Source organism: Cottoperca gobio, chromosome 13 (genome assembly GCF_900634415.1).
Source record: "Cottoperca gobio chromosome 13, fCotGob3.1, whole genome shotgun sequence".
Lineage (NCBI taxonomy): Eukaryota > Metazoa > Chordata > Actinopteri > Perciformes > Bovichtidae > Cottoperca > Cottoperca gobio.
In genome coordinates this window covers 26,512,703-26,535,484 of record NC_041367.1, presented here as the reverse complement: position 1 = coordinate 26,535,484, position 22,782 = coordinate 26,512,703, and the positions used below count along the sequence as shown (strand labels likewise).

Genomic DNA, 22,782 nt, shown 5'->3' with positions numbered 1-22,782 from the left:
CAGACAAACACACACAGAAACACACACAGAAACACACACAGAAACACAACCGTCTCACTTTACATGTTGGCGAGCCTCCATCAGTTTCACCAACATGAGGTCGTCCTGTTTTACAGCGCTGCTAAAATCCCTATAAGTAGAAACAAGTGATTATGAAACAGTACAGAAGATTTAATCACACTAAAGACTCGATCCTATACTGTACCCTTCAATATTCTATATGCTGAACTCCACTTTCAGTCTCCTTTGATCTACTGTTGTTATAATACGTTTAATCTACAGTATAATCTGTGTTACTCCAGCGTTATCTGCTCTCTCACTTTCTCATTATATATAGTTACCGGTATCTGTTTTGTCGTCTAAACTGCAGAGACTCATCCGGCCCAGAGTCCCACTAATCAGGGTCACATTTAAACCCCTTACAGCCCTGATAAGCCTTCAGCCTTGCTCTCACTCAAACTGACTTTCTCCCTGTTGAGTTCTCCTTCCTCCTTGAGATGCCCCAGTGACCCATGTGACCAGGGGGGGTCAAAGGGCACAAGATGACCCGACCCAAAGCCCAGAAGGGCCTTAGGTGATGATGTTACAATGTGAACAACAAAGAAACAACAAACAAAGGTCCATTGAGTTACATTATGATGCGTTCAGGCTCTATTCAGTAAAATTGAGTATTGGCCGAAAAGTAAATTATAACGTTATCATGATGTGTTCAAATCTCGTAAAATGTATTTTTTTGGTAAAAAAAAGCAAAAAGCAAATTACATTTGAGGGAATTATGAGCTGTTTAACTTCCTAACACTAACTGTAAGCAGCTTATAATACATCATTAACTACCAAAAGATTTAACTTTAATCAAAGCAAGTATTTAAATAAAATCACAATCATTTATTTTTAATCATTTGAATTGTGTGTTTTTATGCAAATCCCACTATAGACAATAACAAAGTAAAAGAATATTATTTAGACGTTCTGATTGTGTAGACGGACTTATATTCTCAGATATCCGTGTGCTGTAAGCGTGGAGCTCTGCACGGATCCCTTTCTTCTGTATGTTGTATGTTTACAGTATATCGCCTTCAAAATAACTTCTGTCTTCACAGGAACTTTAGCTTTAGGCAACAGAACTACTAAGGACATTTCTTTTGTTTGTAGGAACGATGCACCTCCCCTCCCCGCCGTGCATCACGGACCTTCTCACTATTTATATCACGGCAGTATCTGTGTCGTAACGGGTTTCCTCCGCGGTGTCGGGTTCCTCCGCGTGTCGGGTTCCTCCGCGTGTCGGTTTCAGGGCCACGACAAAGCTTCAGTATTTGACGCGTTGCAAACATCTTGAGAAGAGATTCATGACATTGTTACATTTCATTAAAAATAAATCCATCTTGTAGCGATTAATGTTACCTTGTGATTTTAGGACTTTTATGGTCAATCACAGTTTGTGCGCGTGTTTATGATTCCGGTTGGCACGGGGGTCCTAACTGAAGCACTACGCCAGCTGGCCAGTTTGAGATAGACGGGGAGCCCAGCAGGGCTAATTGGTTGTGGGGGTCCACATTGAGCAGCGGGTGAAATGTTCCTTATTAAGCTAATGGCTGTGAAATGACTGAAGGGGCCTAGGGGGATTGGGCAGGGCTGTGTTCTCTCCGTCCCTCCTCTCCAGCCGTATTCCCCTATTCCCGAGCCCTTTCATTACCATTTCACTTCCATCCTCTACATGCCCTTGGATTTCCACTCCTTCCCCCATCACCTGCCTGCAATCACCTGTTCCCACTTCCCTCTTCTGCATCAGCCTCCGTCACACAAACACAGGACACAGCGAGTGAAACTAAAGGTTTTGTCTTTTTTAACATTAACTAGTTGTGTTACTGAAACCTAAACTTAGGTTGGGGGGAGAGAATGTGTTGAGAATGAACCTACATTATGTATAACGTGTGAGAGATCCTTCTGCTCATTTGCATATGGATTGGATTACCCAGAGGGATTACCTGGCCCTGCAGAAGGGGTGTGGTCATTCTAACGCACTATCCAATGTCAGCGCTGTAAGACGTTTACAGCAGGAGGTGCAGGACGTTTGGGTCTGTGCACGAGGACTCCAGTCCGTCTCGAAGGGTCATGGTCTCAGACCGCTTCCAGTGAACCACCTTCTGGTGTGAACAGACCTCAAACCAATGACAGGAAGTGTACGATTTACGTGTCATATAAAACATTTCATTGTTTCGGCGCCTGGTGAACTCGTAGCCCATTTGTGAGTTTGCTATCACTGAATTTGATGAGTTTACTGTTTGCGACCACAGATGAGACAATAATGAGCCGCCACCCCCCCCACTCCAGCTCACACCCACACTGCGAGGAGAAGAGTTGTCTTTTCTGTAACTAGTGTAGCAGGAAAGCAAGACCGATAATTATCTGTTATTGTTATTATGTTCTGATAAACAGTACATTCATCACAATTCAGCGGCCAAAGGCTACAAGTTCACCAAAACAGGAACAGCAGATATTTGTTATGTATAATAATTATTCTTCAATCAATACAAACATGTCAACAGATGTATGTTTAAATGTGGATCCATGCACTAAGAGGGTAAACAAGCACGGGCACTATGATCTGAATGTTCGTGTAAAATAGCTGCCAAAATGATCACTGATGCTAACGCTAACGTCAACATGCTAACCTGTAAAATACATTGAAGTTAAATGAGTTTAATCAACATAAACGTGTATATATAACTTATATATATATAAAGCGTATATAAAACATACATGTATACAGTTTATAGTAATAGTAAAACACTGCTTTATTGTCTCCCACATCTCTTATGATCGTCGACTCTTTAAACTACATTTTAAATTTGGCTCATAATTGCAATTGAATAATTTTAGCTTGATTTGATTTATTTTCTCTTTAATGGCTGTTTTTTTAATTGTATTTAAATGTAATTGTATTTTTCTTTAACACTTTGTCTTAATGTTTGAATGTTTTTTGTAAAGCTTTGAATCACCTTATTGTTGAAATGTGTTCTATAAATGTAATTATTAATATAATATATATATAAAATATAAGTTCTTTACTCATTCTATAATAATAATAATCATTGTTAATGGTTTCTCTTTTTAATTTCATCTTTTTATTGTCCCCATTTTAAACATGTTACATTGTTATTTTTTTGTAAAGCACTTTGAGATGCATCTCTTGTTTGGAAAAAGCACTGTCAATAAAGTTTTTCATTATTTGTATTTCCCCGCTAACACTGATCAGAGGTTTTGTAAAGTTGTTGTCAGTTTTAATCACTTTCATTGCAACAAACTCACCTCCACCTGCCTGATCCAGCTGCCTGCTTTGACAACTTCACTGAGCCGTTTGAAAAAGGGATGAGAGACGAGGGAGGAGGGAGGGAGGGAGGAGGGCGGGGGTGCATGTGTCTGTGTGTGTAAGAGAGAGAGAGAGGGAGGGAGAGAGAGAGGAGAGAGGGGAGGGAGGGAGAGAGAGAGAGAGGGAGGGAGGTTCTGCATCAACCTGGCATACAGCGCAGCAGCAGCAGCAGGCTGCGCGCAGGGATCTATTGTTCCTGTTTTTATTACTGCCAAGACCTCCATCTCCCTCCCCAGCAGAGAGGAGCGACGAGAGGAGAGACGAGAGGAGCGCTGTCCGCCTGGGATTACTTCTTCTTGGACGCACTGCATGGTGTGGACAAAGCAGGAGCAGCACACACACACACACACACACACTTCAGTCCAGCTCCCTACCTCGGGGCCAGGCTTGTTTTCCCCCCCTTCTTCACTGCATTGGGAACTACAGTTCTTTCCGTGCGGGGGCCATGGGGCTGGCCAGCAGAGCTGTGGGGACGCTGGAGGTTTGGAGAGGTGCACCGCTCCCCTCTCTGTGGAGGATAGCACTGCTCTGTCTCTGCGTCTGGGAGATGGATGCACAAACCGCAGTGGAAACTAAACCAGTGTACATCTGGCAAACAGGTACGGTCCACCCTGGGGTCCGGGGGGGCGGGGGGGCGGTCTTGTATGGATGTCCCGTCCTCGACTACTCTTGAAACAAAATGCTTGTATTGCCCACAGCAGGGTGCAGGAGAGCCGGGGAACTTGCTCAAAGTGTTTCTTCTTCTTTGTGATTTTGCTTTATTTGCATGCTTTGTGTTCTTCACTTTCCTGCACATGAAGAACAAACGTCTTCCTCGAGCCTCTTGTCTCGCACACGTGCATGTGGCAGAGGTTGATGCATTGGAGCCATCTTGCCACAGTATAGATAGTGTGGTAACATATTTACTGCAGTCCCTGAGGTGAACGTCTCTTTGCCCCCAGACTGGGGGGGGGGGGGGCTGAGCTTCGCCGATCTGGACTGGAGGCAGCTGGGACTCCTCGGCTGCCCTGCGCTGCTATTGACTCATTCATCACAGTTGGACATATGCACAGTTGAGGAGAAATGTGTGTGTGTGAATGTGTATGTGTGTGTGTGTATGTGTGTGTGTTACGTGTGTGTGTGTGTATGTTGTGTGTGTGTGTGTGTGTGAATGTGTGTGTGTGTGTGTGTTATGTGTGTGTGTGTTACGTGTGTGTGTGTGTGTGTGTGTGTGTGTGTGTGTGTTACGTGTGTGTGTGTGTGTGTGTGTGTGTGTGTGTGTGTGTGTGTGTGTGTGTGTGTGTGTGTGTGTGCTGCAGATGTTGGATTTGAAGTGAGCCAGAGGTGGATGTTGTGCACCACCAGCTCCCTGCTGCTGGTTTGGGTGGTGCCTCTCCCCGGTGGAGAGCAGCACATGGTGAGGACGCGGTCCTGCGTGCAGCGGAGGAGAGGGATGGGAGGATGGAGGGGGGGTCCCTCTGGGACGGGGGTGCCCTTTGGATGCAGCTGGATCAATGTTTTCTTTCTCTTCTGTCTAATCTGTCTCTGGTTTGCTGGGTCGATGTACTGGTTATACTGGGATCTGCCCCCCCCCCTGAACCAGCAGGAGCTGATCAATGGGTTTAGTCCTGACAATGCAGCTCCGCCTGTGGGATCAATGCTGGCTTTGGGTGGAGCAGAACATGTGATCTGTACAGTTCTGAGCAGGACTTTCACTTCTCTGGTCTGAAAACGATTCAATCACATTTTAAAATCATACTTCCGAAGCCTTTATTGTGACGGTCGACCTAAAAACAAACTCTGACGCGTTTCGACATCAGAGCTCCGTGAAACAAACTGCAGCTCCTGTGTTCTTCACATCTTTATTAATCTTTTATTTACACCAACTCACAACTGAGAAGATGAATCATGTCTCCGTTCCTCTGGTCGCTCTCTTCTCTGTGTGGATGTCTTCTCTTCACACGTTGTTCTGCAAGTATTCAGCGTCCAAACCTGCAACACCTGCAACACCTGCAACACCTGCAACACCTGCAGGTCAGACTGTGGTCTGTGAGTGGAGCTGCTTTATTGTTGTTCACCAGCTTCTGTGTGCAAAGGAATTAAATCCTGTGGAATTATGTGCTGTACACCTCCCACCGCCAGGCACGGGACGAGATTAAGGTTAGACAAACCCCAGCAGATTGGCCAGACAAAGTTAACCTAGATACGCTATGGACGTGTGTGTGTGTGTGTGTGTGTGTGTGTGTGTGTGTGTGTGTGTGTGTGTGTGTGTGTGTGTGTTTCCTCTTTGCTCCCTGATGCTAGTTTTGTTTTTTAATGTTGATTTCTGTGTCATGTGACACATTTGATGAAGAACAGATCATCTCTAAAGAGCTTGAAGTGTTTTAATGTGAAGCTCCTCAGATAAATACCCATAATGCATCTACGAATACACGCCATCATAAACACTGGATGTGTTGTGCAGCTACACCTGATATTGTTGTCGTGCATCAGTCGAAACACACGAGGAAAGTTTATTTCATGCTCGTCTGTGTAATATGTACACACACACACACACACACACACGATGCTCTGTGGAAACATTAGTGTTTAATCCCTTTAATCACATCTGTGGACTCGCAGACGGACGTGTGACCAGAAACACTCAGTAAGACACACAGAGTGTGTGTCACAGCCCCCGACACTACCTGCATATGTACGGGGTTTTAGAGGGCTGTGTAATCTGGCACAGTTGGTGAAGTCTTTTGGCGGAGGACTTGTATTGTCTCTGCCACAGACAGAAGGTCGGGGATTACATCTCTGTTCACGGGTAAACACACTTTATAGCAATTTAGGGCAGTAATCTGCGAGCGACACTCAGGAGCCAACAAATCCATTTTTACACAGATAGACTGTGTGTGTGTGTGGTGTGTGTGTGTGTGTGTGTGTGTGTGTGTGTGTGTGTGTGTGGGGGGGGGGAATTAAGACTAGTTTATTAATAAAGCACATTTCAACAACAAGGCCAATCAAAGTGTTTTACAGACAACATGTAAAACATTAAATACCTCAAAGAGTCGAAAGAGTAAGAAGAAAAATAAGTGATTTAGTTTCTGTTGACTTAAAATTGTTATCATAAAATCTTTTATGATGCTACACAACAGCCTGCAGGAATACATACTCTCTCTCTCTCTCTCTCTCTCTCTTGCTCTTCTCGTCTCTTCTCTCGTCTCTCTCTCTCTCTCTCTCTCTCTCGGTGCATGCTGGGAGTTTGGTTGTGTGAGTGAGACGCTGAGCAGGTGCTAATTCGATACTTTCTTTTTCTTACTTTATTTAATAATGGGTTTTGATTTAACTTAGTTCATTGGTGACAGTTTGATTTAGTTTACTTTTTGGTGCGTTTGGGTGGATAGTCGGGGTGCTCTTGGGTGTTTTTCTCCTGCCGGTGTTCTGCCGGCCGGCGTCTGACGTCATGGCAAATGGAGACTATACCAAGCTAACGAGGAAGCACGGGATCAAAATATCAGCCGGCTTCCCGTGTAGCGTTGAGGAGATCGGGTTAGCTGTGGGAGACAAGGTCGGACATGGCAGTGTGAAGTCTCTGGCGCGGATGAACGGGGCTGTTGTCATCTTCCTGGACCAGGTGGAGCGGGTTGCACCGCGTCATCGAGACAGGTATTACGGTGAGCGGAGTGTTTGTGCAGGTGATGTCACTCACTCTGCCCGCAACCAAAGTTGTAATATCTAATGTCCCTCCGTTCATAACCGATGAGTTTCTCAGCAGAGAACTATCCAGACACGGGAAAGTTGTTTCCCCGGTAAAAAAGATTCTGTCTGGATGTAAATCTCAGTTGCTGAAGCACGTAGTGTCTCAACGAAGACAGCTATATATGATACTGAATAACCGAGATGCGGAGCTCAACCTCCGCTTCCACGTTAAGGTAGATGATTATGAATACGTGTTATTTGCAACTTCATCGGTTATGAAATGTTTTGGTTGCGGGGAGGAGGGACACACCGCGAGAGCCTGTCCGAAGCGCGGGGGTCCAGCTCCGCCTGATCCTGGAGGAGTGGCTGCCGCTCCCCCGGCGGGGGCTCTTCGCCGGGAGAGGCCGCGGCTTCGGAGGAGGGCTCTCCGCTGGGGCGGCCGGTGGCCGCTCCACGCGCCGCGCCAGGACGCGCAGCTGCTGTGTCCAGCTTTGTACACGGATAGGTGGTGTTAATTCACTTGGTGTGGTGGAAAAAAATGGGGAAAAAAAACAAAAAAAAACAGGGAGAGGAAGTGCAGGGGGTGTCAGGTGGTATGGGAGGAGAAGAGGTAGAGGAGATAGGTGGTGTAGAGGAGATGGGTGGAGTGGAAAGGTAGGTGGTACAGAGGAGGTTGGAGAGATGAGAGTAGAAGATTTAAAGGAGGTAAGTGATGTAGCAAAAGAGGGGGGGGTGCAGAGGAGGTGAGTGAAGTAGGAGTAGAAGAGGTAAAGGAGGCAAGTGAGGCAGAGGGGGTGAGTGAGGTAAGGGCAGAAGAGGAAAAGGAAGCGGGCGATGTAGTTGAGGAAATGGGTGGTGTAGAAGGAGAGAGGACAGAAAAAATACAGATTCCGTGGAGTGAGCAGGTAGAAGAGGCAGAGATGGAGGAAGAGGTTAAAAAAACAAAACCTGCCACAAAACGGAAAAAGACAAGTCAGAGTGCATCCAGTGATGCCAAGAATAGTAAAGTCGGGGAGGAAGGACAGACCGGCAGGAAGCAGGGACAGGCAGAAGACAGTGCTAGTGAAGAGGAGTGTGTGTCAGACAGCAGCGACATCCCTGGTTTTACTCTGAGCAACAGCCAGAAAACAAAAATGTACTCAGTTGAAATGTTGAAAGTTTTTCTCCAACAAACAAAAAACCAACACGGAGTAAAAGTGGAGGATTACTTCCCGGATTTACTCGTTTTTATTAGCTCAAGCAGATTCCATATGAGCCAAAAAGAGTCTGGCCTCATTGAGCAGGAGGTGTATAGATTAAAAAAACTTGTGCTTAAAGTAAAAAAACAAATAAATAGTGATGATGGGGGTCTTAATTAATTTATTTGTTTTTATTTTTTCTTATTTTAACATCTCAGCCATGGATACTTTTAAAGTGGGTGTTTTAAATGTGAACGGAGCCAGAGTTTTTAAAAAAAGGACACAAATTTATGAAACTGCAAAATTAAAACACATTGATGTCCTTTTTTTACAGGAGACGCACAGCGACGGCTCTAACGAGATAGACTGGAGGAGGGAGTGGGAAGGGGAAGTCATTTTAAGCCACAACACATCTCTTAGTGGAGGAGTGGGCTTCCTCTTCTCCAAATCTTTTACTCCAGTCTCACTGGAGGTCGAGCATTTTATCGAGGGGAGGTTGCTTTTAGTAAAAGCCCGGTTTGACCTTTTTAATGCTGTTTTTATAAATGTGTATGCCCCAACAATCGGTGCAGAGAGGAAGTTGTTTTTACAAAAAATTAATGATGTTTTAAATAGCTGTGCCTCGGAGGATTTTTTATTCTTGGGGGGGGATTTTAACTGTACAGAAAATGCTTTTGTAGATCGGAACCACGCAGAGCCGCATCCAGCGTCCCAGCATGTTCTGAGGCAGCTGGTCCGCTCTCATGGTCTGGTGGATGTATGGAGGAGGATGAACGCAGAGGCTAAACAATACACATGGTCCCATTGCAGAGGGAATAGGATTTCCTCTGCCAGGTTAGATCGTATTTATTGTTTTAAACATCATTTTAACATTTTTAAAATGTGTAATATTATACCTGTTGGTTTTACAGATCACTCTTTGCTTTTATGTAATGTTTTTATTAGAAATGTGTTGCCAAGAAGCGCGTACTGGCACTTTAACTCAGTTTTAACATTTGATAAAAATTTTAGAGAAGCTTTTATTTATTTCTGGAGTGTTTTTAGGCAGAGGAAGAGTGATTTTAACAGTCTTAGGCAGTGGTGGGACCATGGTAAGACGGAAATTAAAATGCTTTGTCAGCAGCACACCCTCAATGTCACACATGACATCACCAGATCTATGAAAGACCTGGAGGGTGATATAGTGGAACTAGAACAAATAAGTGAGTCCACAGGAGATCGAGGATATATTGAAATCCTCAAAGTAAAAAAAATGGCATTAGCCGACCTGCTAGACGTTAAAGTCCAGGGCGCACTGGTCCGGTCCCGGTTCCAAAACGCCACCGAAATGGATGCTCCATCCAGTTTCTTCTTCGGCCTGGAGAAGAAGAACGGACAGAAGAGGGTAATCCACTCACTGCTCTCAGTCACAGGGCAAGAGATAACGGAACCAAGCCAGATCAGAACACGGGCTGTGAGTTTTTATTCCTCCCTATACTCGAGTGAGTATGTGGGGGAGGAAACTTTTTTAGAGGGGTTTTTAGGGGGACTACCGCAGGTAGCAGAGGAAACCAACTCACAGCTGGAGGGGCCGTTGACCACACGGGAGCTACAGGCTGCTCTGCAAAAAATGCAAGGACGGCGGGCTCCCGGCATCGACGGCCTCACTGTTGAGTTTTTTAAAGCATATTGGGACATTTTAGCAACAGATCTTTTAGATGTTTTTAACGAGAGTCTGGCCTCTGGTTCCATGCCGATGTCCTACCGCAGGGCCGTGATAACGCTCCTGCCCAAGAAAGGAAACCTGCAGGACATCGGAAACTGGCGCCCTGTGTCTTTGCTGTGTGTGGATTACAAGCTTCTGTCCAAGGCTCTGGCCACCAGGCTGGGGGGGGCTATGGAGCAGGTCATCCACCGGGACCAGACCTACTGTGTGCCCGGCAGGTCCATGGTAGACAATGTCTACCTAATTCGAGATGTTTTGGAGGTCTCCAGCTCATTGGGCTTTGATACTGGTCTGATTTCTCTAGACCAGGAAAAGGCTTTTGACCGCGTTGAACACAACTTCCTCTGGAAAGTAATGGAGAAGTTTGGGTTCAGCGCTGGTTTCATAGGCAAGATCAAGGTGTTGTACAGTGAAGTTGAGAGTGTGCTGAAGTTTAATGGTACTCTGTGTGCTCCTTTTAGAGTGTGTAGAGGGGTCCGGCAGGGCTGTGCTCTGTCGGGGATGCTCTATGCGCTCTCCCTGGAACCTCTCCTATGCAAAATACGCTCCAACCTACAAGGTCTGGTTTTACCTGGTTTTAATAGCAGATTTGTTTTATCCGCATACGCAGATGATATTATTGTTTTTATTAAAAGCCAGAGAGATGCGGACATTTTAACAGATATAGTAGATAGTTTTAGTGTAACATCGGCGGCGAAGGTAAATTGGAAGAAAAGTGAGGCCCTCGCTGTCGGGGAGTGGCGTGGCGGTCTCCCAGTTCTTCCCCAGAGCCTCACCTGGAGAACTGACGGCCTGAAATATCTCGGCGTGTTTTTAGGAAAATAAATTATTGTCCAGAAGAACTGGGAGAACGTCACAGAAAAGATTCAGGGAAAGCTTTCCAAGTGGAAGTGGCTGCTCCCTCAGATGTCTTTTAAAGGTAGGGTTTTGGTTTTAAACAACCTTGTAGCATCCCAATTGTGGCACCGTCTAACCTGTGTAGACCCTCCCTCAGGCCTTTTAGCAAAACTACAGAAAGAAATGGTAGATTTTTTTTGGGATGGTCTACACTGGGTGCCACAGGGGGTGCTGTTTTTATCCAGAGAGGAGGGGGGACAGGGCCTTGTCCACCTGGCCAGCCGAACAGCCACTTTTAGACTTCAGTTTTTACAAAAATATCTTACCGGCCCGGCTGATTTGGTGTGGAGAGATGTGACCAGCTGCATTCTCAGACGTGTAAATAACCTGGGGCTGGATGCTGCTCTGTTTTTAACTGATTCTAATTTTTTAAAGTTAAATGGGCTGCCTCCTTTTTATCAGGGTGTTTTTAAGTCTTGGGCCCTTTTTAATCATAAAAGGTGTCCAATGTCGGACTCTCTGCACTGGTTGTTGAAGGAGCCTTTGATTTACAGAGCCAGGCTGGACGTCAGCAGCAGCAGCACACCCAGCCTGATGGTGGCGCTCTGCAGGTCCAAAACCCTGTGCTTGCAGCAACTGGTGGATGCAGTGGGGCCGGCGCTGAGTGATGCCCGAGCCCTAGGCTTGCTGCTGGGTCTGACCTCTGTTCGAGTGGCTGAGAGGATTCTGGAGCTGTGGAGCCAGAGGCTATCGGGGAAGGAGAAGAGAACAATAAAAGACTACAGTGACGGGAAGGCTTCTCCAGACCCAGCAGACCCTTTTCCAGAGATCAACCTGAGCCCAGGGCTGGGAGTACTGACCGGTCCCCTGCTCAAGGTCACCAACCCGGCAGGACTGACGCTGCACAGAGCCGACAAAAAGACTCTATATATGAACTGTGTAAAAAGCATCCACAAGAAAGGCCTGTGCAGCAGACCCTCCACTGTGTGGAGTAACAGACTGGGTTCAGGAAGTGGACCAAGCCCACAGTGGGGGTCTTTTTACAAACCTCCCCTCAAAAAGCGGACAGCCGACCTCCAGTGGAGGATTTTACATGGTGCCGTCGCTTGTAACGCTTTTATCTCCGTCATTAATCCTGCTGTTTTTAACAAATGCCCTTTCTGCAACTTACGTGAGACTGTATTCCATGTTTTTACTGAGTGTAAGAGACTCACAGAGTTTTTCTCTCTTTTAACATTGGTTTTTAGTCTTTTTAACGTAGTTTTTACCGAGAGTGTTTTTATCATGGGAGTTGCCTACAAAAAAGATAACAAAGAAAAGTGGCAGCTCCTAAATTTCCTCTCGGGAGAGGCAAAAATGGCCATCTATATCAGCAGGAAAAACAGAGTTGAGAACAGAGAGGGGCAGGAGGCCAAGACAGTGTGGCTGTGTAATATCAGGGCAAGACTCTGGCTCGATTTTAGGTTTCACAAACATACCGGGGATCTCGACACTTTTAAAAAACGTTGGTGTTTTAAAAATATTATCTGCACTGTGAACAATGAATGTTTACACTTTGCACAGGTTTTTATTGGATAATTTTTATATATTTATAGAGTTGTTATTTATAAATGTATATTTTTTGATATGATAATATGATTTTTCGTTACACTTTATGAGTAAACTGTTTGTTTTAAGAATATGTAAATAAAGTGTTTTTGAAAAATCAAAAATCTCTCTCTCTCTCTCTCTCTGTTTCTCTCTCTCTCGCTGTCTGTGTGTCTCTCCCACTCTCTCTCTCTCTCTCTCTCTCTCTCTCTCTCTCTCTCTCTCTCTCTTTCTCAACACCTGTGTTCTTGTTGTACTTTTAGAAGCATTGATTAATGGCTTCCTCTGGTTTTTGAAAGGAAGTCTGCCAACATAAGTAATTGCTGCTGTTCACTTAGCAGAGCAGGTGATTTGAGTAGAAGTGAACGTATCCTGTGAAAACATTTAGACAACAAATTAGCCTAAAAAGACAAGAAGACGACATGTGTTACTACTGCATCTTTTTTTTTTTACCTTTTCTTATTTTAACTCCACAAGTTCTAGGATTTAAACCTGTATGTGGTATTTTGTTGTTGTTATTTTGTTCACCCCAAAGATGCATTTTAAGGGGACCTGGTCATCTTGGTGGCCTCGCGCTTAAGATGGTAGTATGTGTACCATACTAGAGCAATGTTCCAGTTTCAGGAAAAAGTGCTAAATTCCTTTTGAAGTATTAACCTTAAAATCACAGGAAATGCTTTAACAATAGTTATAATGCAGCTGTGTTAAAGGGGTTAAATTGTTCATGTGCATGTATTTTGACTAATTTACTTTTCAGTCTGTTGCTCATTTTTGTACTGTGGTGATAAGCATTGTAGCATTTAGGGATTGTTAGTGGGGTTTCACTGTGTGTATCATGTGTGTTTCCTAGAGAGCAATATACCAAAACAGACATTTCCACAGAGAGAAGCATTCTAATATGGCAAAAAGTATTCCCACTGTCTCAACATATGCCTAGCAGGTGTCTGAGCATTTAGATGAAGCTTATCAATAGCAGCTGTTCTCCCAGAGCCCTCGGGGTTAGACAGTGCACGGAGATATATGAGGCCTTTAAGAAGTCCCTGGCTATTGCATTCCACAGACACCTGTGCACACACACACATATCTCCTGCTTCATCTGTGTAAAGGCAGAAGGGACATTATCACTAAGGTGTATCAAATTACTTTTATGGATGGCCTTCAAATGAAAGAGGAGGGAGTTGAAAAGTGTGATTAAAGTGAAAAGGTCAGTATGCTGTCACAGACTCATTTGGTGATTTATCTTCTTTGTTGTATCCAACATGCCTCATCTGTTATCAATAGTGATGTCGTACATCTCTCAGGATTCTAGTCCTGTGTTGTATGTAAGTGAAACAGCAAAGCAAGTGTAATAGTGAGTGTAAGCTGGGATGCTTTTATCTACATTAATGCAGACACAACATTTAAATGTGTCTTTTTTGTATGACAGGTTTTATTCTTTTGTCTGGGTAAAGTTCTGAAAGATTTTGCCATGACAGACAATACAAACAGATCTCCAGAAGACTGAAGGCTGAAACAATCTTCTGTGTGTCGGCAAACATGAAAATGTTAGCTTTTTCTTTTATACATGTACTTTACTACAACGTACAACTTGTATACCGTTGATATACATAGATAGATAGATAGATAGATAGATAGATAGATAGATAGAGAGAGAGAGAGAGAGATAGATAGAGATAGATAGATAGATAGAGAGAGAGAGAGAGAGAGAGAGAGAGAGAGAGAGAGATAGATAGATAGATAGATAGATAGGTAGGTAGATAAAGAGATAGATAGATAGATAGATAGATAGATAGATAGAGAGAGAGAGAGAGAGATAGAGAGAGAGAGATAGAGAGAGAGAGAGAGAGAGAGAGAGAGAGAGAGAGAGAGATAGATAGAGAGAGAGAGAGATAGATAGATAGATACTTTATTTATCCCAAGGGTAATTCAGGGATCCAGTAGCTTAAAACATGACATGAATGCCATAGTTTAGCCATAATTATTTTTTTGACCAGCCACACTAATATTTTACTAATTTGAACTGATTATTTTTAGATAGTGTATTAAAATACTGCAGGTCAATTTGACCTGGATGTTTGATAATGGATGTTTTATTGAAATGTATTTTACACATGGAAAAAGACAGAGCAAAGGTCCAATAAGTAATTGTGTCCAACTTTTAAGAACTGTGATTTTTTTTCAATGACTATGAATTATTATAATATCCCCTATGCTTGCATCATCAACAATAAGGAAATATAATATGTGTTCTCAAATGTGGAGGTTAAGATTGATCACAAAACCCCAGGTTCCCAGGTGGTAACAGAAAGCTTAGATGAAGAAACATTATCAATCACAAAGAACTAAATTACATAGTTCAAATTGTTTACATTCTGTACAATGTAGGGTCCTATTAGTTGGTTGAAAACAGCTGATATCAGTTACATTGTCACAGGTGACATTGCAATGTCAATTTGTTTTTAAACTTTAGAAGATCATTATTAGATATCTGATAGATTTAAACATGTTTCATGGAAACGTCTTGTTGAAAAAGTGAAATTGACATGACTTTACCAGTGTGTCTGGTAAGAAGTCAGATATTCAGTCAGCTGAAAAAAATAGTTTCAACCATTCTCTTCCTGAATTTCAGTCTTTTGGAGCGATGGATATAGCAGATGATAAAGTGAATAGTTGGGGTAGAATGTGTTGGCAGCTGGCCCCGGGGGCCAGGCCAAATTCAGTCCTGTATTCTTCAAATTGAACTAAATCAAATTAGTGTCAGGGAATGGAGGCTGTGATTGATTTTTCTCTACAGATGCACTGCAGAGCCGCACAAAGCCTTGTTTAGCTTAATCACAACAAATTTGACGCCAGCCGACAATATTTCTCAATCGGCCTCGCTCGCTGAGCAGGTGAGAGGCTTTATCCGTTAGCAATCAAATAAACATGGAACACAGTGAGTTTAGAAGACGGCACACTCATTTTACTATGTTTGTGGGGAACAGCTGTAGACATTCAAACAACAAAATATTTTTCAAGTTGAAAAGTTTTTCCAGGTCTTACCTCTCATGATGTGAGTTTCAGAGTAGGTTAAAGTTATAACTGTGTTTAAGATGTTTAGGTAAAATCTATTTTAGGGTTCTAACTTTTTTCAGAAGCTGCATTTATTAAACTTCAACACTGCACAAAAATGCTGAGGTGGGAATAAGCTATTTATTATAACCTATATCACCTAGTTATATAGAAGGTGAATTTGGTGATGCCGTTTTGCAGTTTATCTCAGTAGTGATTGTGTGATGCTGCTGATGCTGATGAAGGGTCTGCCCTGATCATACTGGACTTAAGTTGTGCTTTTGTCACAGGGGACCATAGTACCCTAATTTGCCGTCTAAAAGACATTGTAGGAGTTGCAGACACCGCTCTTGAGTGGTGCATCTATTTTTCAGATAGACAGTTGACAGTCACTCTTGGTAACTTTGCATTTTTTACAGATTAATACACAATCATAAGATCGCTTTCTACTGCTATGCCAATGACACACAACTGTATATTTATATGAAACCAGGATCCCCAATAGCAGTGGCGTAGCTAGGCCTATTTTAGGTGGGCTTCAGTAAAATGTTTTAAAGGCCACCCAAATGAAAAAAGAAAAGGGCATTCACATCTCATGCTCCTTTTTGTGTGGGAAAGGATTAACGCTATACAGATATTTGAAAATATTGTTTCCAAATCGCCCCAAAACTCCCTTTCATACTTTACAATGTAATCTACCGGGCACTAAGACCCTGGGGGAAAGGAGATATGGCTCAGAGTAAATCAAGGGCGCTAGGACCCTGGGGAAAAGGGTGCCGCCATAGACTGTATGGGTGTAGCACAGCTTTGACATTTTGAAAGATGCACTGTGTGAAATTGTAAGAAGTTATTAATATGTGTTAGCTCCTTAACTTTTAATAAGTCTTGGAAAGGGAAAAGTATAGTAACATTAGGTCTTCTATGTTTGTTGGTGTACTGTCAGTAGTCAATACTAACTGGCTAGCTACAGAACAGCTAACGTTTGTTCACTATGGAAAACAATTGTAAGCATTTTATTATTATTTTCACAGTTGCAAGTACCATCAACAATAAGGGCAAACATTCTTATATTTTGACCCCAACCACATGGGCTCACAGAGATTAGCAAGTATAAGATTAGTAAGAAACAATTATAAATTTACATCCAAATGAAAAAAACTGGGATTCCTGGCTCATGCTCCTTTTTTTCAAAATGAAAATATTTAACTTAATTGTCATTGGTTTTGGTTTTGGTATTTTTTATACTTTGATTGATTGATATATGTTTCATATTAGTGTTGAGAGTTGTGCCCCTTCCCCTTACCAAGACCACAAAGTTCTATTAGATCTAGCATCTTAATTTTGCTCTAAAAGTGCACCAGATGCATACAATTCACTTTAAAATGTTTTAGAAATTCTGCCCCCCCTAGGGGATGTGAAGTCCACCCTACTCCTAAGACATGTCAACATGATTAAGGCCAGGTAACATGGACCTGGTTAACTTGACTAATATATTGACGACGCAACCAGCACAAAACACTGTGTGTGTGTAGTGGCTTTGCTCAGTGCAAAACTCCCAGACTTACTTATCCATCATCATGCCATCTAAGTTCCTTTAATGGTAATTGTACTACCATGCAGGTGCACACAGCTCCACCTCACCTCTGGGCTACGCCCACCCAAACTTGAAAACCTAGCTATGCCCCTGCCCAACAGACTGACTTCTTTAAAAACCTGTTTGAAGGATATCAAATGCTGGATGACAAATACATTTAGAAATTAAAGAAAATCTGGATCAAATAAAATAGATCACGTAACTCTCATTTTAGCCTCCCTGCATTGGCTTCAAGGTAAATTCCTGATGGATTTTAAGGCCCTGTCACACATATCCGTATAGTAGAAACGTATGCCGGCGCATACGAAATATCGGCAATAGGTTGATATAAATTAAGGGTAAGTTGGGATCGTTCGAAGCACGCAGACGATACGCCGAACACGCCAGACATACGGCCCTGTCACACAGTTCCGTCCAAATACGTCCAACTTTTCCACAGCGGTGTTGTAGCTGACGTATACATAACGTATACATAACAAATTATTATACGTATGTCAAACATATTGATAGCGTATCACGTATCAGAGCGTCTGGCCAACGGAGCTGGAAAAGTGCCATTTGGTTTACATCATGCTGATGCTGGAGAACGGCTAGAATGTACTCTTGTCGCAGCCTCTCAGCATCCTCCATGATCTCTGATGATGGGTTGATGTATTCATCAAGACGTGCTGTGAAGAAGTGAGGATGAGCTACATACGAGCTATATACTATATTCAAACCCCAATAAGCTCCCAAAACGCTAGCTGAACGCTAGCTGTACTGTAGAAACACGTTTAATAAGTTACTCCGTCGTCAGGCATCATCTTAACATAGGTTAGGAATAGGTTATCTACTCGTTATCAATAAGTTGGCTGTAGGGTTCACCGTCAGCCGAGGTAGCCTATATCTAACTTACCTCTAACGTATTCACGTAGTGTATTCACGTAGGTATTTACGTACTATATTTACGTAGGTAAGTATTGACGTACTGTATTTACATAGGTAAGTATTCATATACTGTATTTACGTAGGTAAGTATTCACATACTGTATTTACGTAGGTAAGTATTCACGTACGTATTCCGTATTCATGTATGTCTAACGTAACGTAACTTATGTGTAACGTCTGCATAACTTGAAGACACACGTTGGGTACGTCCGGTAATTTTGAACATGGTCAAAACATCAGCGTTCAACAACGCACCCCAGCGTAACACCGCATGCTCTTAACGAATACTACTTATACCTTACCTTATATCAACGTAAACCAGGGTATTGCCGATATTTTGTATACGCCATATTTTTTGGGCATTCGTCTGATACATTTTGTATAAGTAAGTGATACTCTATCAATAGACGGAATCGGAGTTTCGGGCTTCCGGTGGAATCGCAATGCATGCTGGTGTGGATTTCTTCTCTACGTGTTTACATTGTATTTAGCTTATTCTTCAAGCGTGTTGTAAACAAACCTACTACTCTACAATGAGTTCTGAACTCCTTTCTTATGATGAGGTTCAGATGTGGAAAGTCGAAGCTTTGAAAGTATTTTGCCGCAAGCGGAATTTAAAGGTTTCAGGAACAAAACTCGAGCTTATTGCCAGGGTGTTTGCTGCATCAGAGATGGGCATTGAGGAGCAACCAACAGCTAACGAAAGACTTTCAATCACAGAAAAAGAAAAGACTAAGCTTTTGGTTATTCTGAGTGGCGTTTCAGTGCCTGATCCCTTGACATTGCAGGATGGCTGGGTCAATGAAAACAACACCATGACTTTTTGGCCGCCGATATACCTCAGCGATATAACATTATTTTTAATGTCTGATCACCCAGGGAACGATGTTGAGTTTCATAAACAAACTTTGAACAAATACAAAGAAGGCAAAGAATTTAGACTGTTTGACTCTGGCTGGTTGAAACAAATATCTCGCAGATTCTGAGTATTGCTTTTTGAAAGCAAAATGTACTCATTCAATGAAAGTTTCCCATATGCCACATTCGGCATGGATCTGCGCAGTCAAGAAAACTGGCGATATCATAAGTGCTTATTGCAGTTGTGTTGCAGGGTAAGCTATTATAAATATATAGCTAACTTGTTATAAAACTCAATATATAGAAAGTACATTTGTCAATATATAAATCAAGAAGATTTCTTGGGCTCCCAAGACTTCTCATTGTAATCCTGTCTCTTTTACATGCTAGCCTTCTATCATTGTTCTTTAGTGCTGTTGGAAATGGAAATAGTTTGAACGGGGGCTTGCAGTCGCAATTTTTGCAATCGTGAAGCTCACAATGAGATTCTGCCCATTTATTTAGCTTTTTCCCACTGTTTGAACATCCTTTCACCACACAATGTCGGTGTCCAAACCCCATAACTAGAAGAGCGATGAATACACACTAAAAACTAGCCAAATACAATGTAAACACGCTTGAAGAATAAGCTAAATACAATGTAAACACGTAGAGAAGAAATCCAATATGGCGTGCCTTGTAGAGTTGGTGCTCACTTTTCTAGGCTTGCCACACCAGCATGCATTGCGATTCCACCGGAAGCCCGAAACTCCGATTCCGTCTATAGGTTAGACATGCGTATCTGTATACGTTCACTTTTCCGATCCGATGAAACGTTGGACGTATTTGGACTCTGACAAATTTTCATATATGCCAGCATATGTTTCTGCCATACGGATATGTGTGACAGGGCCTTTAACGTTTCTGTGTGTGTGTGTGTGTGTGTGTGTGTGTGTGTGTGTGTGTGTGTGTGTGTGTGTGTGTGTGTGTGTGTGTGTGTGTGTTTACAACCTCATATTTATCTTCCATTTCTTCCGGTTTTTGGTAAAAAAAAAGTAGTCAAAAATAAACATTTCATCCCCTGTCAGGCTTTGCTGTGTCAATTTAATTCACGCCTCTTGAACCTTTGATTTTCCGGCATTCCCATAGTGATTAATAGCTCCATCTCAGGCTAGCTAATGAGTTTTATCAGAAGCCGCTGGTGATTAATTAGCGACAGCAAAGAGCATGTCACTGCTTTATTCTGGCTCAGCCATTTATTCCATGCTCTAAATCTTCTCTCTACAACGAGATAGCTCAGCCCCAGGTGACATTTTTAAACAGCTTTGAGGTTTGTAAGAGTTCCAGCTTTACAGGCTATGGTCAAATCAGAACAAATACATGGCCCTTTGACAGTTAAACTGTGACCGTAAGTGTGGGTATTCAGTTGATTCATTCATCTCATAGATGGAAATGTCTATGCTAATCACATCATGATTGGAAAAAGAAATAGCAGATCAGATGTTTTAGAATATTCTGTAAATATTAAGGGGAAATTCAGTTTTTTGTCCACGTTATTCTGGTATTCTTCTCCAGACCGACTTACAGGGACAGTCTCCCTGGAGCAACTCAGGGTTAAGTACCTTACACCTCTGTTTGAGAGATTTGGGAGATGTAAAGAGTACTCCTAAAAGTATTTGTTAAGCAGACATATGAGTATACTGTGAGTGTTATATTATTATACAGTAGTTGTTACTGATACTTGGAGAGAGGTAGGAGGTTTTCGTTACAGCCCAACTGATGTTGTGCTTGATGGTTTCTGTGTTTCCATAATCTCTACAACTGAGGTGATAAGCAGAATGTTATTATGAGCTCTGTCATGATGGACAAAGATATAAGAATAAAAGCCAGGCTGAAAAGCTAAATAATCTTCCAAAAATATAAATGATGTGACCCCCAATATCTCACTTCTGAGAATGGTTTCCTCAGGAGCAAACAGGAACTACACTCCTCCTCGTGAATGATGTAGCAGAAACAAGTAACCTTGGTTTGACCGGGAGTTGTCGTCGCCCTCTGTACAATTACTGTCATTTTAAAAATGCAAGATCCCATTGTGAGGTATACCATTAACCTTCTGTCAGACATCGCTCATCTGCAAAACGGGTATTTATGCATGTGAAGGGTGTGTAGAGGTGGTGGTGTTTGACCTGTAGGAGAAAAGCACGTCATTCACTGCAAGAGAGTTTAAAGGTGAGGCGAAAGAGAGCATGGAAATCCACCTGTTTTTTATGTGCATAAAAACGTAAAAAAAAACAACCTAAATATTACTAAAAGCTGTTCTAAAGCTGGTTGGACACTAAGTAAAGATTTGATTCTGTGTGTGTCTCCTGTTTCAGGTTGAACATTGGGAAGAATGACCTATTGACCTTTTATGATGGAGATGACCTTACAGCTAAAGCACTGGGTCAGTATGGAGGATCAAAGTCCAGATTTAAGCTCTACACCTCTACTGCAGACCTCACCATCCAGTTCCAGTCTGACCCTGCCACCAACGTCTACGGCTACGGCAACGGCTTCATAGCCCACTTCTTTGGTAGGCCAAAGAGTCAGCGCTCTGAGATATCTCCACCGACTAGAGATTCAAACCTCACAAATCATTCATCCAAGAGCTCTGCCATCTACCGTTTTGTCAATATGAAGAGTTGTGCTGATATTCAGCATCTTTACATTTAACTATTTTCATGTCAAGAGACTAGAAGCAGGTTCAAACAGCTAGCTTGGCTTTGTACAAAGTTAAAAAATATACTATTATTTAATGTGTAATATAAATAAAGTCCAATATTTGTCTGATGCATCAGCAATGTATCAGTGAATTCTACATTGCTACAGCTACAGAGAAGTTAGTTAGATACATAAACGAACAGACGGAAAGAAAGAGAAAAGGTAGCAAAGCAGCAGATTGGAGAGAAAGGCAGTAAAAAGGAAAGTTCGGTAAAATGAAAGAGAGTTTGAGGAAATTTGTTTTTGTAGGTATGGGACCTGAAAATGGAAGCAATAAGAAGATGTCCCTTGTGTTGGCGGGGCCTTTCCATCAGCACCATGCCGTGGCCAGCACACATCTGATAAGAGTTAATAAATTCAGAGGCAAAGAAAGGCTACAGAATACAGATGCTCGACAATGAGGAATAAAGGGAGGGAACACTTTTATTAGACTTTCTTCATGAATCTCATCGGTGGAATGTAAACACAAGACAGCAACATGGGCAGGTGTCAGAGAATATTGCTTTTCTAATGCCCGAGTGCAATTATGTTGGTGTGTTTGTCCAGTTAAACTCCTAAACAGAGGGCCTGAACCTGCTGCTGTGTGCCTGGGGATGAGCAGAGCAACACCAACAGGCCTGGCAGGTGACCGTTACGCCCCAGGAAAGCTCATTTGAATGGCTGGAAAAATATTGCCCTATGAAGGCATCTCTTGGTTTCAAGCTTTAATAAAAAAATATATATTTATGGAACTTTATGCTCTCTATGCAGGCAGATGCCAATAGGAAAAGATAAATTAATGTCTTATTATTATAATAGCATGTGACACATTTACACATAAGACCCCTGTAACACTGTGATTTTGGGCTGACCAAGAAAAAAGTTGATTCCTGCGAGAGAATTATGGTAAAACCTCCATTACGTTGATCCTGAGAGACAGTGTCAGAATTTAGCTCCAAGGCCACGTATACAAACCACCAACTGAAACATGGCATGAAATTAAATTGTAAGTACCCTCATACATAAATACATACATACCACAGTGATGTGCATACTGTATATCTATAGTTATTTCCATTTTTCATACATAAAAAGAAAATGCACACAAGAACAGCAGAATGTGTAAGATCCATGTTATTACACAGTGTGTAGGAGCCTTCTAGACAGGCAGGGTGTACTTGAAAGGAAGGGTTCACACAAAATAGACAGTTGTGTAAAGAGTAAAAAAAAGAGCTTGAGAGAGAAGCCCAAGCCTCCCAATTCTGACGTCAGAAAGATTTGTTCAGAAGCTTTT

General features: G+C 42.5%; 1 protein-coding gene across 1 annotated transcript in view; it reads left to right on the top strand.

Moving 5' to 3' along the window:
• LOC115017349 (seizure protein 6 homolog) overlaps window positions 1-22,782 on the top strand; it is a 182,432-nt gene that overhangs the window by 134,129 nt on the left and 25,521 nt on the right. The window contains exon 6 of the mRNA XM_029445695.1: window positions 21,125-21,321. Coding sequence (XP_029301555.1) covers window positions 21,125-21,321 — 197 coding nt within the window. The remainder of the gene's footprint in view (window positions 1-21,124; window positions 21,322-22,782) is intronic.